The sequence below is a fragment of the Colias eurytheme genome, chromosome 18, assembly GCF_061535395.1.
Source record: "Colias eurytheme isolate Ceu_HAF_F1 chromosome 18, ilColEury1 Martin Lab GWU primary, whole genome shotgun sequence".
Taxonomy (NCBI): domain Eukaryota; kingdom Metazoa; phylum Arthropoda; class Insecta; order Lepidoptera; family Pieridae; genus Colias; species Colias eurytheme.
In genome coordinates, this window is record NC_142997.1 from 7,898,234 (window position 1) to 7,913,456 (window position 15,223).

General features: G+C 32.4%; 2 protein-coding genes across 4 annotated transcripts in view; one reads left to right on the plus strand and one right to left on the minus strand.

The window, feature by feature from the left end:
* Window positions 1–1,408: 1,408 nt before the first annotated feature.
* LOC149900809 (N-acetylneuraminate lyase-like) overlaps window positions 1,409–15,223 on the minus strand; it is a 41,524-nt gene continuing 27,709 nt past the window's right edge. The window contains exons 1-7 of one of the 2 annotated variants that reach the window (XM_090112140.1): window positions 13,692–13,718; window positions 6,245–6,374; window positions 4,816–4,961; window positions 3,692–3,860; window positions 3,087–3,220; window positions 2,527–2,698; window positions 1,409–2,067 (exon numbers count right to left, since the gene is read on the minus strand). In XM_090112140.1, the coding sequence (XP_089968266.1) occupies window positions 1,928–2,067; window positions 2,527–2,698; window positions 3,087–3,220; window positions 3,692–3,860; window positions 4,816–4,961; window positions 6,245–6,374; window positions 13,692–13,703 (903 nt within the window). In that variant the 5' untranslated portion in view covers window positions 13,704–13,718 and the 3' untranslated portion in view covers window positions 1,409–1,927. Of the gene's footprint in view, window positions 2,068–2,526; window positions 2,699–3,086; window positions 3,221–3,691; window positions 3,861–4,815; window positions 4,962–6,244; window positions 6,375–13,691; window positions 13,719–15,223 lie in introns of those variants that run through there. The other variant, XM_090112141.1, reaches the window with a different exon arrangement.
* Window positions 13,741–15,223, plus strand: part of LOC149900810 (uncharacterized) — a 63,243-nt gene continuing 61,760 nt past the window's right edge. Inside the window, exon 1 of one of the 2 annotated variants that reach the window (XM_090112138.1) lies at window positions 13,741–14,141. In XM_090112138.1, coding sequence (XP_089968264.1) covers window positions 13,895–14,141 — 247 coding nt within the window. In that variant the 5' untranslated portion in view covers window positions 13,741–13,894. The remainder of the gene's footprint in view (window positions 14,142–15,223) is intronic. The other variant, XM_090112137.1, reaches the window with a different exon arrangement.

Below are 15,223 nucleotides of genomic sequence, written 5' to 3' on the forward strand. Positions count from 1 at the left end.
AAATAATAAAAAATTGCTTTGATTTTATACACATACTTTTTTACGGCTGTAGTTGTTTGCAGCTGGTTAATTTGTGTTTGGTTAATAAATAACACTGATCTTTAACAAATTCTAAAGAGTATAAAGTCGTGTTTCTTGTAAATAATCAATTAATTAGCTCCGAAACTGCTGGACTGGTTTTGAAAACTTCACCAGAAAAAAAACTAAATTATTCATGAGTATCAAGCTTTCGAGGCTTTGTTTTTTTTCGCGGGCAAAACCGAGACTTGATAATGTCATCATATCTTAGTAATCTGTATGTAGTTGTGAATTATAGATAATAAAATCAATCAAAGGTCGTCAGATTATGAAAATTACAACATATTATTAAATTTATCATCCATAATCTAAATAATACGCATTATATCGATATCATCTCTATCGATATCTCCTATGGCCTATGAGTAGGTAATGATAATAAGTATTTATTAAAAATTTAATACCAATCCATCATGTTATCAGGTTTTAGACATAAATGAAATTCAGGTTGATTGATAGATAAGAAAAAACTCTTCAACCCTGTCAACTTGTATGTACAATTTATTTCATACACGCCTGCAACAAAGTTATGGGTTTATTTAACGTCAAAAAATAATAGATTAAGGGCTGATTTTTCAATCCTTGGTTAAAACTTATTCATCGAATAACGTATTAAACTACCATTTCAAAAATGTATTCTAATTGTCCGTATATGACAGTTTACAGGTGACATTTTAAAATGTTCGTGTAATACTTTATTGGACGGATAAATTTTAACCAAGGATTGAAAAATCGGCCCTTATATAACTTACCTATGTATTTCCAAGTATTTCTTTAACTTACATTAACTTGTCCAAGAAGTGTCCAAGTTACCTATACGTCAATTAAAGGCTGTCTATTGTTACAAACTGTATTGTCAGGATGATTGTTTTTTTTTAAGTGTAAAGTTATTACACTGAATACAATATATAATTATGTATGTATTTATGTAGTAGTAATTTTTGAAACTGTCCGGTTGACATTAACAATAAAAACAGTTGAAAATAATATACCATTATTGTTTTAGCATTTACTTTTAAATTACCGTTTAAAAACATTTTAAAAGGTGAAGTGAAATTACCAAACACTTGTATGCTTGCTTTTGTATTTAAAATTGAAATTATTTTTTTCTATATAACTATATTATGGTTTTATCATACGGCATGTATTGTAATTGTTTATAGGTAATATAAGTAAATATAAAAGACCAGGTGGATTTTTAAATATTATTAATCTTATCAATGTACTCTATTTACCAAAGCTATGTACATACGCATTTTCTAAATTACTTGAATATAATTATCACCCTTAAATTTACATTAATTTTTTTTTCAACCACTTAAAGTACATAATTCTCTAATTTCTGAAAGATTTAGGGATTGTCCGCACAGCGATATTTAACAGTGAGGTATTTTCTTTCGCTTCTCTTGCATAGTTGCTCCAAATCAATCTCGTCTTCTTGCATGGCCATCGTCCGCTGATCTAAAGACGAATCCCGTTAATTGTCTCAATTACGCCGTTGCACGACTGAGCAAAACGCGCGAATTTTATACCGCAGTGCGGACATAACTTTTATTTACTCTGCGGTGGTATGGACCGAAGATAACTAAATTATTATTAACTCTATACCTACTGTACGAAATAGTTGCGCGGAAAAACATAATTCCCACTGTTTCGCGTTCAATCTGCACCAAATCACAGATTTATTTTCCGTGAATTTGTATCGATGCTAGTATGGCTACATTTTATAAATTCAATACGTTGCAGATTTTCGAAAAAACCTCGCGGTCAAATATCTTTGTGCGAACAAGCCCTAATGGACAATAATTTAATAAATTAAATGTATTTTTACAATAATTTATTCTTGTTATTAATAACCGTAACGTTTCAAATGTTCCTTGACGCGTCTCTTGTGAAGCTCATTGAGTGGTTTTTGCGGCATCCTCGGTGGCCCCACTTTGACACCAGTCACTAGTTCCATTGCTACCTTCATGGATGGCACGAAATCTCCTGTAAATAAAATTTGGTTATTTAATAGTTTAAATTAATTTGTAGTTAGGAGTTTGGTAGAAAAATTGGATCTTATCCTCGTAATTCCTATGCCCTCGAGTAAGTAAATAGCATGACGAAAGAAGTGTCTACGTTTAGAATTATTAATGTCTCTCATTATTTTATGAATGTAATGTTTAATATATCTATTTACTTAAGTATTAATATTAATAGTGTCTATAAATTCAAGAAATAAGAAGTAAGAATAACGTTCAATTTATAACTATTCTACTGAAAAAAGTAAGTTTCATCGAAATTTAGTCGGATGTTTCAAAAATACTGTCCAAAATGATGAAATTTAGGGCTAATTAAATTGCTGTGCCTTAAATACTGACCGTAGGTTTGTTTCCACCCTAAATCAATTGCTCAGTTGTACAAAGAGAATAATATAGAAATAAAGTAATTTATACAATTACATACCATTACACGTAATCCCATCAACAAGCGAGTTCAATTTCTCCTGCAGCTTCTTGGCCTGGCTGACCTCGCCCTTGGTCGTGAGACGCACTATGTCACTCGCTAAGGACGGGAATATATTGTTCACTGTGGCTATGCTTGAGTCGTGGCCCATGAGCGCGGATGGACCAAGTAACTGAAACAATTATAAAGAATGGTTTAAAGGGAAAACTGAAAATGATAAAAAATATCTGTCATTTTCGAAATAATTAAGAGACGCTTTCTTATGTAGTGTAGTATCTTTCATCTGATTAAGAATATTTGTGATTTTCGTCGATGAGAGGGTAGCCTTTTTGTTTTAGTGTCGTGGTTTTATTTTACCACTTGTTTTAATTTAACAGATAATTAGTTAAAATTTCAGTTAAAAACCTGCCTTCCCAACCAACGACTGGACTCTAAAATATTTATTGCTTCGCAGGCCAGCTGCATATTCAAAAACAGAACACATTTAATCAACATACCAACTTACAAAAACAGCGTTAAGCGACCAAATGAAAAAGTCCCAACGCACGTTGGATACCTACATGATTAGCGACATATATAACTCTGCCATCTGTGAGCTGGTCTGCCACGTGGGTTGCCACTTCCAAATCAGCTTTCATGCCCATGAATTTTGGTAATCTGCTTTTTGCTATCGTGAAGAACTCCGCTACATTAACTGTGGTTAAGGAAAATTATTGCGTGAATGGTAACTTCAGATTAAAATTTTGGAATTTATAACACTTATTAATGCTTATTGAAATGTGAAAAAATTAAAAACGCATTTATTAGATTTTTGAAGATATTATTTTTTGTTGGACGATTATGTTCCATGTTACATAAATTTCTCACTTTTAGACGAAGTTTATATAGGTAATCCATACTAATATTATAAATGCGAAAGTAACTCTGTCTGTCTGTCTGTTACTCAATCACGCCTTAACTACTGAACCAATTTGCATGAAATTTGGTATAGAGAAATTTGATACCCGAGAAAGGACATAGGATAGGTTTTATCCCGGAAATCCTACGGGAACGGGTTTTTCTTTGAAAACGCGGGCGAAGCCGCGGGCGGAAAGCTAGTTATACATAGAAATTTTCAAAAAATGATGATTATGCGGATTATATTGACATCATAATATATACATACCATTAACACCAGTCATCATCGGAAAGTGGTAGTATATGAGAGGCAAGCTGGGGGCAGCGTTGCTGACCACTTCCAAATACGCGACGAGCTGCTCAGCGGTCCGCGGGCGGAAGTATAGCTCTGGCAGCGTCATTATACCGTCGACCTTTCGCTTGTCAGCGAATTTCACCTGAAATTATTTATATTTAAGAGATTATAGTTTAAGAGAGTAGAGGTATTATAGTTTAAGAGATTGAGAGGTTTTTGTAAATTTTTTATTACGTACGTATGTACGGCGTAATCTTAGAACTATTTGCAAAAGAAAGAGTACAACCCATTTGACGGATATCACTAATTATCAGTGATCTCTCCCAAGCAACCAGGGTAAAAGGTAACAAAGGATAAAATTTACCTTTTGTGAAATTGGCAATTAACCAATTAGGTAATTATATGACTTCAAAAGAATTCTAACAGTTGGGAGTTTTGTTTTTAGTTCGCTATTAACAACTTATTATTAACAAATACCTCCTTAATGTCCTCTATAGTACCGCAGGGTAATGTGAATAAAACTTAACGTTTTGTTGTTGTTTAATTATGTAATTCAATGTTATTAGTACGATTGTTGACGTTGTTGTGAAGCGATTATGAATATACAAAGGCCCGCCATCAGGTGGCTATAATGTTGCGTTTTTGCATTTTAAATTAATATCTATACAATGTAATGTAATTGGACCCCTTTGTAATGTAACCAAAAAATGAAGGAAAAACCACAAATAGGTTAACTGTTTGACTCGATGCGGTTGTTTTGTTTGATAACTATGTGTTTGGTTGTCGTTCGTAGTTGTTTTGTTTGTTTCTTTGTACATACAAAGTATTCAATGAATAGCTGTTACCTGCTACTTCGCTTGCGTGCTTAAAGGAAATTTCTAACAGAATAAGATGTTTTTACCGCTTTAAATAGTAGCATACTGCGTATCACTCTCTAGTCTCCCATCTATCTCCAGAACAATACCATAATATTTCGTTGCATCGTTGCGATGTAGAAGAAATACAAATAAAAGACACATTTACTATTAAGTAAGGATATTGCAAGGATCTTGCACAAACACACATTTAATATTAAGTAAGGGTCTGATTTTGCTTACCATTTTTATGACGTCAGGCAGAGGTGCTCCACCGACCTGGGCCAGAACCTTCAGGTTGTAGGGCTTCGCGACGCTCACCCAGGCATCCAGTATGTTGTTCCTTTCTTCTATATCCAGGGATGCGAATTCACCAGTCGTGCCTCCAACTGTGAAACGTTTTTTTTATATTAAATGAATTATTGGAATGCAGAATTATGTCTGGGTGGTCTTATTAATTTTCATATAAATATTCAAAGGAATGTGTCGCCAGTGCATATTTAATTATGCAATCATTACTCTTTGTTAATAGTGCCGTGTGTGTGCAATAAAAAATTATCTATCTATCTAGTTTTATTTCACCTTCCAAGCCGTAACCGTTTTGTAATAATGACTAATGACAGACAAAAAGCAGTTAATTAAACTTACGTATACGCTGTTTCATTGTGAAATATGCATGTATACACATCAATAATTAATTGTTGAATTAATTTATAATAACGAAAATAATGAAGTACCTACGCTCAAGGAAAAAACCTCGCGATTCACAATAATTGCATTTGACCGGTGTGTTTTTTGCAGATGTTTTACGAGCGGTGTGTAGCGTGATTGGTTGTAAGGGTACCAATTACTGAACACGTCATGGATCACCTGGGCCACGTCGAGGTGTGAAATTAAGATGGTGGTGGTTTTCATGAAATAGATTGGAATGTAAGCTTGCTGCAGATTCGATCGCTACGACTGCTCATTGTATTTTAGATAATATAGGCCTGCAGGTGACCCGTACCACAGGTTCTTCTCAACCAACTTCGGGGCTCGGGCTCTTATAAAGTTAATAAATTAGGGATAATTTATCATGTTTGTAAACATTATTTGTAACCCTTGTGAGAGAGATGAATAAACGTTTTTAATTTATTAAAGAAAATAATAATATGAAGCTAGTAAATCAGCATTGAGAAAACTATGGTACTAAGGATCTTCTGATCTTCCGTTACAATAGAAATGTGGTACCGTGTACGTATACGTGTTAAGAGGTGGGTAGAAAATGATCTGATGATATAAAATATACAGTATGCTAAAGAATAAAGAAATAAAGATGAAATGCGAGAAGCAATCGACAAAAATATAAGAGCGTGTTAACACTAAGCAGACCATTTTCACAATTCAAATTATTTCTTGTAATTTTGCTAGAATCTCTCAATCACTTCACAATCTTAACGTTAAAATGTTTTAATGTTAAAATTAACGTTAAATAAAACGATATCAATGTGTTTTATTTAAGTAAGACTGACCCTTGAAATTTATTTTGACAGGACAAAACAGTCATGGTCAAGGTTATGTTACTTATTTTCCTTAATCAGATTTTATTAGTCATCTAAAGAGATAGAGATACTTTTTAACATACTACACCAATAAATTAAACAATTCGCATGACATAAAATGTTGTAGTTACCCAAAATTCCGGTAATTTTCTGCTTAGCAAGATACTTGGCGTATTTTGGTATGATGTCATAGTCTACCTCCCCGGCTGCGTCCAACGGAGTAAACACCGGCGCTATCAGACCGTAGAGGTCGAATGAACTCTGTAAACAATAATAATAATTAGGTTATATTACAGCGGGCAGTCCTTCTGGATAACGCTCGGATAGTCCGAAGGTTCCTCACTCAGTCGCCCTAGACTCCGGCCGTCTGGCCACTCAGCCGGAGTTTTTTTTCACACCGCCGCGAGGCGAGATACTTGCCCTCCCAATTAGGTTATTAAAAAAATGATCTAAATACATATATGGAAAGTTCAACTTGTTACCCTCTGCCGGTCCGCTAAGTATTTGCTGATAAGATTCATAGATTTAAATTTTCAATTTTTGACGAAAGACGCAGAAACAAGGCACTTGCCTGTAGTTGCATACAATATAATTGAAGCAATAAATTACCTGCATGGTCTAAACTCTAAACAGTACCTATGTAACATTTATGCGCAAGTTTTGCTTGCCAAAATTTACTTGGTGTTATTATATTTTAAACATGCATGAATCATGATACCTACAAAACGCTGCCTTGAGCAAGTTTGATAAAATACACAAATCCTACATATAAAATAGAAAAGAAATTACATATCGCATTTGTTTGTACCTATTTAAACATTTTATTATATTTTTATTGATATTAAATGTATATTGACAAATAGGTACATACCTGCCTACTTCGACGATTTCGTGTTTAAAAAAAAGCAAGTAAGAAGAAATAAATGAAACGAAGAGAATATTAACACGGCAGATTTATTAATAAAGTGAGATTAATAATTGATGTAATATTTCAAGAGTTCTTTGACATTCGATTTTATATGGCGGGGTATACCTATATAGCGGAATGTGAATCACGGTACGAACTTTGAACTGGGAGTAAAATTTCTAGGTCGTGTCATGGCAATACCGTCACGTGATAGAGTAAGGCGACGATTTGGTATCGTTGAATCTTGCCTAAGATGATTCACTTTTGATAAGATAAGAAAGAAAATAAATGTTTTTTCTTTCTTTCTTTCTTTCTTTCTATAAGTGTGATCGGCACACACGCTCTTTCTTTTAATTTGTAATTTATTTAAACTTTAGATTAGTGAAGTCCCGTGGGGCTGTGACACCCAAGTGCGGTATAGAGCAGATGCATAATCTTTTTCACTGATCGATTTTATTTAGGGACAAGTAGGTGATCAGTCTTCTGCGGCTTGCCAGACCGAGACATTTTTTTCGTCGAGAATCGAATCCAGGACCCCTCGGTTCTACAATCACGCACCAAGAAGGCTGTCAAATAAACTTTATATACATTAAAATAAGTTTGTAATTCTTTCGTATTAGTACCTCTAAGTTATCTGGTTATTATTGTACATTATTTGATATTATCTGCTGATGATGATGGATAGAAACCGGTCATAATATAAACTGGTTAAGGGCAGCTTGATTTAAGAAACACCAAGACGAAGCAATACAAACAATAACTTATGATTTGTAGGTATTAATTTATTTTATTGTGCAAAAAATATAGCCTTATTATTAACCTATGTCTACTTTTTATTATATTAATAAAAGAAAAATCTGACTTGTGATTTATTTATTATACCTTCATTTTTGAATTCACAGTAAGCGTATCGGTATCGGTATCGGTATCGCCAATATTTTTATAAGAGTACCTATCGGTATCGGTATCGTATCGGCGAAAAGGCGTATCGATGCATACCTTAATATGCAAAAAAGCTTTAGGAATACATACAGTTCGAGTACAGGCCGAAAGTTATGAGATAACAAACCCCCAAAAATACAGTCGAATTCAAAACCCACTTTTTTAAAAGTCGGTTAAAAAGGCGGCCTTATCGCTACAAAGCAATCTCTGATTAATTGACAATTGACAGTTTATATCTTTAATTTTAACAAATTGAGAGGGTGTTATCAAATTAAAAGGCTGCGGTGAGACAGTAGGCATGATAATATTTTAAAAACCGGCTTCATATGTCTGCAGTAATTTATTCTTGGATAAGGATAAATTTTGTGATTTTATTTTTTCTTTGGTGATTTTATTTTTTCTTTGAGTTCAACCGGGCAATACCTACCAAAGATGCTCGATTAATAAACTGGACACAGGAAAATTTGACTATATTAGGTAGGTAGGAAAAATAATCTATATTTTTACTGTTTTTAATGGATCCAAATAGACGTACCAATTTAGTAAATTGTTTAAACGATAGAGATATATTAAAATTATATTATAATTTTTATGCGCTACAAAAGTAGTTATTTAATTGATATGCAAGTAATTATTATTAGATCGAAAATTTGGCTACCACAAGGTAGTTAACAAAATAATATTAGATATTATATTTTAATAAATAGGTACCTACTGTACTTAGATTTAAATTCATGAATATTTGCAAAGTATCCTAAGACCTAAGTCAACATTCATAGCAGTTAAAATACGCCCATTTTCTCCCCTACAATAATGGAGTAAACAACAACAAGCACGCATAGCTATGAAAAACCTGTATAAAAACCGTTAAACCGATACGCCTGCTTATCTAGTATGCAAGAATTAGAAGCCCCATTGGTATTACAGGGCTCCACCCACTAGTAGGCAGGTGGTAAATAGACCGTATCCATAATATGATAATGGACGTCCGTTCTTCATTTTGTACGCAATCGGCAATACACGTAGTTAATACTCTCTAAACAAGATTAATTATAACATTATTTGATGATTACTGTGTTATTGAAATATTTTTGTGTTGTATGGAATTATTCTCGATTCGTGATTGTAATGTTGCCAGAAATTACATAATTATCTATTTATAAACAGGCGGATAAAATGTATGCTACTTACCTACAGACTTACCTACTCTATATAGGGTAAAACTTCATGGCAAGATTTGTATTGATTCAGAAAATGAAAAAAAAAATAAAAATTGAAATATGTGCATCTAGTTAGTTAGGTTATAGGTATTTATTAAAAAAAATATTGTGTGGTTTTATGAAACCACAGTAAAAGTGAAAATTAGGCACAAAATTATCGTATTTGTACGATAATAATTATTATCGTACGGTTCGACCGTCACGCGACATGCGCTACACCGTGCGCTACACAGACCAAAAAGTTTGAGACGATCTTAATAAAAGTTTCACTTTAAAAAGTTTTAAATTTGACATAGGTAAACATATTGTTATTAATTTAAATGAACTGATTTTATGCATGTTAAAAAATTATTGTCCTATCACTTGCAATTACGTAGATTTTAATAAATAAACAAACACAATTTCGCATTTATATCGAATTAATAACTTCATTTTTAAATAATCATAAATAATTCTAGGTTATCTTTTTTTTCTAGAAACAGTTATTATAGAAAGAAAGAAAGAAAGAAAGAAAAGAAAGAAAAAAAGCTTTATTGCCAACAAAAAACTTAGACTATGATAACTTAAAAGTAAACACAATATATTAGGCAATCGGAACAGATTCAGCCATGCTGTGGGCTAACACCCGAACAGCGCTGATTTTCAGTCTGCCCGCGTATTCTCCGAGATCCTACATTTACATAAATACTAATTATAAAATTAAAAAAAATTACATCCACAACTGTTCCTACCAATAACAGTAAAAATTTATAGATACGTCTACATATTGTACATATAATATATGCATATAAATATTATAAAATAAACAATATAGATATAGATATACTTACATAGATATTAAAAATAATTCAGATAGATAGACAACATGTCCATGGACAATCAAATCTTCCAGAAAAGAAAAAGAAAACCAATTTGAATTTTGAATGGCGGGTTCTAAAAATTTTGCATTACTTATTATTATTACTTAATTATTTGTTACGATAGATGTTGCAGCAACTTTACAAAAAGTGAAGTGAAATTTGGCGTTGGTAAGTAAACTTATGTATTCTTTTTTATTTAAATTACATGTGAGGCATTTTCTAAGATTTTACAAAATATATGGACGGTACCTAAAGAAAATGTCTCACATATTTTTGAGATAAAAATATAAAAAAACAAAGGAAACAAGATCATAGAGTCGATGATTGACATCTTAATTTTAATAAATATATTTTAATAAATCGTACATACCATGTTGGATAAAAATAGAACTATGTATTGCACTCTGACTATATTTTTCAAGTCTTAAACTGACAATGCGTTTTGTATGGGTCAGAGCTAATACTTATATAGATTTATTATTAATTAATTATCAAATAAGAGTGAAAATAACTTTCTTACTTATGTTAGGTCATTCGTTTTTAATTGCATTTTGATTGTACTGATAATTAATATTGTGAATGTTTCTCACGATGGTGTAATGTTTATTAATGTAGTGTTGTCATGTGCATTTCAAAATTAAAATATCTCATGGTAGCTATATTTTTTTTCTTAATAATGTTGATCTGTAAACCTGTAGAATCTAGAATCTAATTGATAATTAGCGCCATCTTATTTGAAATAGGTACACAAAGCTATAACTGTACAAAATATTTTTTTATTAATATATTATGATATGTAACTACATGATAATATACTTATAAATGTATACCTTTAAGGTAAGTTTGTATAAGTTTCATAAGATGTTTTCAAAAATCTAATGTTCACGCCACCACGCAGTCTGATAGACGCGCGAAAATAGCTTCAAAAATTTTTCCACAAGCATATTTGATAATTCTCATTATCCGACTTTTCTTTCGCTCGAGTAAAAAAATATAGCCCTGCTATAGTTCCTTGTTAAAATAAAACTATTTTTAAGGATTTTCTTAGTTCCAAATTTTGCTACTGTTACAAGTAACAAGACAGATCCTAACGATGCGCCAACAGCCCCCCTAGACAAGTGGCTTTCTATTAGCGTAAAGTTCAATAGAATAGATTATGAATGTATGAGATTGACGTTTGATTACGATAACGACGACGATTGATTACGTCAATCTCATACATTCATAATCTATTCTATTGAACTTTACAACTTTACGCTAATAGAAAGCAACTTGTCTAGGGGGGCTGGTAACTTGTTTACACTTTTGTTTACTTTAACATCCTTGACTTATTGTTTACATTATTTACCATATTACCATCATACTATGAAGATACAAAGTCACAATGTAATTATACTACACCATCACTAATAGTTTTTCTATATGTTTATGTTTTAAACCTACCTAGGTTAAAAACATAAACCTACATACATATGTAGGTACTATGTAGGTTTTATATGTGTAGGTACTACATTGTTGTAGTGTGGAGAGTTAGGTTTTATTATGTCTGTGGTTTTATTAATTAAGTATTTATAGCTTAGGGGAATAAGATTTCACTTTATATGCTAATATAAATAACGTGTTTTAGGACTAACTTTTTACGGTGTCACGCTTAAAAGCGCTAAAGTAGCTACGCCTACATAGTATGGTATAGCCACAGTAGGTATTACAATATTATTTAGGAAATATGGTAATACTGTGGTATAGCTATCCAAAAAGAAAGGTACTATGATGCTAGATGTTACAGGTAAAACGTAAATAATAGCGGCTGGATAAAATTAATAAAAAAAACAGTGGCTAAACTTTTTACAGATACAGTCACGTAGCACAAAAAGTTATCGCAAAAATGCATCCGTTTTGTACATAGTGTTCTTTTTCAAATTAAGCCAGGTTTTCGAAATGTAAAAGTCGCTTAAGTAATGTACCTTTGTAACCAACACTGCCTTTAATCCTGTATTTTCCATGCAATTATATATTATGTGATTATATTATATAATATAAATAAATATTATATGTATAGGTATAAATTATAAATAAATATTATAAATATTTCAGGACAATTTTCACACACGGCACGATCTGATCCCAAACTAAGCTTTCGCTTGTGTTATGGAAACCAGATGGCTGATAAACATACATAATATTATATAATATAATTTTAAATAAATAGATAATTAACACCCAGACACAGAGCAAACATCTATGTTCAATGTTCATCACCACATTCATCACACAAATATTTGCCCCAGGTGGGAATCGAACCCAACGACCACTAGCTTGGAAGGCAGGGCCAACCAAGCCAAACGGTCAGTTGCTATTGTTTAAAGGTGCAACTTTGTATACATGTAATTATTTATTATTATATTGTCTTTACCAAAATCGTGATAACCTGTCCCGATGAGGTTGTACTTGCCACTATAAAGTGCCTATAAATTTAAACTGAATTCATAATCATACAATCTCATACCTACGTTGGCATCAAGTCTTGCTTTTAATTAATTTAACTGTCCAAATAAAATACAATGGACCGTAATTACTCTTCTATGTTTCAAGGAGAATAATAATGTTCATGTTGAATATTTATGTAAGGAATATTCTTTTACAACGTCAGTGACACTGACTCAGTGTTTGATAAAACGTACATGTAGCGAAGCAAGCAAAAATGATGGGGAGATCCAAGTTTTTCTACATGGGTATTATTTGAGTTAAAACTTAAAATACATTAGATATTCAAGAACCATTCCTTATAAATTTTACGTAAGTAATCGCAACGTATTCGTTTTCTAGCTGAAATAAGAAACCTTTACATTTTTGAATATTCCATCAGTTATCATAATATATCAGTGATCGATATTACTGGAAGCCCAAAAAACTGGAAACATAATATTGCCGATAGCAATGTTAACGCGAGGGCAGAAAAAACAATGCCTACGTAGATACGAATTCGGGACCTCCGTTTCGGGACCTCCGAAATCACGGTCATAAAACGTGCAAGGAATAAGTGTACGTCAATTTTTATATTTTACAAGCCGCGCTTGCGACGAAATTATTGCGACGTGAAAATGAGTTCTTGTAGGTACACCAAAATATTATATCTCATAATGTTAAAACTATTGTCTACATAAATTTCTTGGTCATAATCATAGGTCATAGTAGGTATTATCCCGTGCCTTTGAGGAGTCTGTTAGTCTTAAGAGTAGAGCCACGTAGAGCGGACCTAAAAATATCGTTATCGATTTACCTATAAATAAATTGTAGAGATGTCATGTAGAGATGTCATGCCTACCACGACTGTTAATCGAAAGTTAAATCGACCGAAAATAATTAATAAATAATTAATAAACATACAATTTCGATAATACATATATACCTTGTATAATTTGCACTTACCTACACAGAAAAAATCGATTCAAAATATGTATTTCTAAAGTACCTATATTTACCTATTTTTTTACATAAAAATAGTTTTTATTATTAATAGATCTCACTAATGTTTCGCACAATGCATATTATTTTGTACGTAGGTACAGTAATAATATTATTAATAGTAACTTTTCGAAAATAACTAAGTGAACTTATACATTACTGTACTCCTCTCTTTATTACTTACTAGTTCATACATTGCGAGCAATGAATTAGCACTATATTACTCGTTACGAATGCGACGGAGAACTATCGCCATCTCGCGACGCACGCGACAATAAGGTCATTCATTCCTTTTCTCGACACTCAGCATCTGCCAGTTGAAATTGTTCATACATTTTATAGAATAACGTTCCGTGAAAATTAATAAAAAAGTTACAAACGTCTGTGATGGAAAACAAGGTTTCCGAACTGAACGATGATGGAAATGCGCGGTTAAATAACCTCAAAAATGGTGTCAATTCAGATGTGAATACTACAAGTTTAAAAGTGGCGGCTAAAGTGAAAAAAGCGAGGAGTTTTATGGAGTTATCCGTTAGTACTTCGCAATCTGTTAAATCTTTAGGCAAAAATGATAGGCGTGTGTTGGTTATTTATACCGGTGGAACGATTGGAATGGTGAAAAATAAAGAAGGAGGTAAGATGGTTCCCTGTTAAAAATATTAATGATTTTCACTGTTGAATGTATGACGATGACGACGAGTATTAAAAAGTTAAGTTATTGTTACGTATTAATTTGGTGGTTTGCCTGTATTTAGGTATATTGTAGTATTTTGTGGTGTCTGTAGATATCAATTTCCGCGAATGTATTTTCAATTAAGTCTTAACACAAGTAGGTAGGTACTTAGGTAACAAATTATGTAGAAGCAGTAGGTTACCCTACCTTAACTGCTACTAAATAATTTGAAATTTCACTGAGAGAATTGAACGATTGTGAATTTCTAATTTATCTATATACCTACAATAAACATAGAAATTTTCGCAAACAGTATTTCTGCCTATAGTAATGAGATAAATTAAGAGAGGATATCGCAACTTTCATTCATGCAAAGACCTTTATAAAGTCAAAGAATATAATATAGTTAGGTGCCTACTTACCTAGGTAATATGCATGTAATTTATAATTGAGAAAATCCTCCCTTAGAAAGGCAGGGCTGTCACAATATTATTAAGTACATCGGCAGGCTGTAATTAGCGATTATTATGATTGATCGATAACTCTTTAGAGACCTTAATAAGCCTAGTTATAAAATAGCACGATAATAATCAGTTATTAAATTATTCTGCGATAATTTGCATGAATAGGTAGTTAGCTGTACACTTAGTACTTACAGTCTGTAGTGCATATAGGTAGGTAAACCATAGCTGGTAAACCATTATAGTTCGTCATAATATCGTTAGGTACCTTTTTTTGGTAACGGGGAGGAAATCATCGTTAGGTACCTAGGTACTTCTATATATATAAAAATCAAAGGTGACTGATATAGTGATCTATCAAGTATCAACGCACAGCCCACCACTAAACGTTCTGAAGTTGCAGAACGTTGCAGGTAGATGTTAGGACGTAGGCATCCGCTAAGAAAGGATTTCCCGAAATTCTGGAACGAAATGGAACGGGGAAAAACGGGGATGCACGTACCTACAAAGTCGTGGGCGGAAGCTAGTAGGTACTTAATAAATTTCAACAGTATGAAACAACTGATGTAGGTACCTATGACT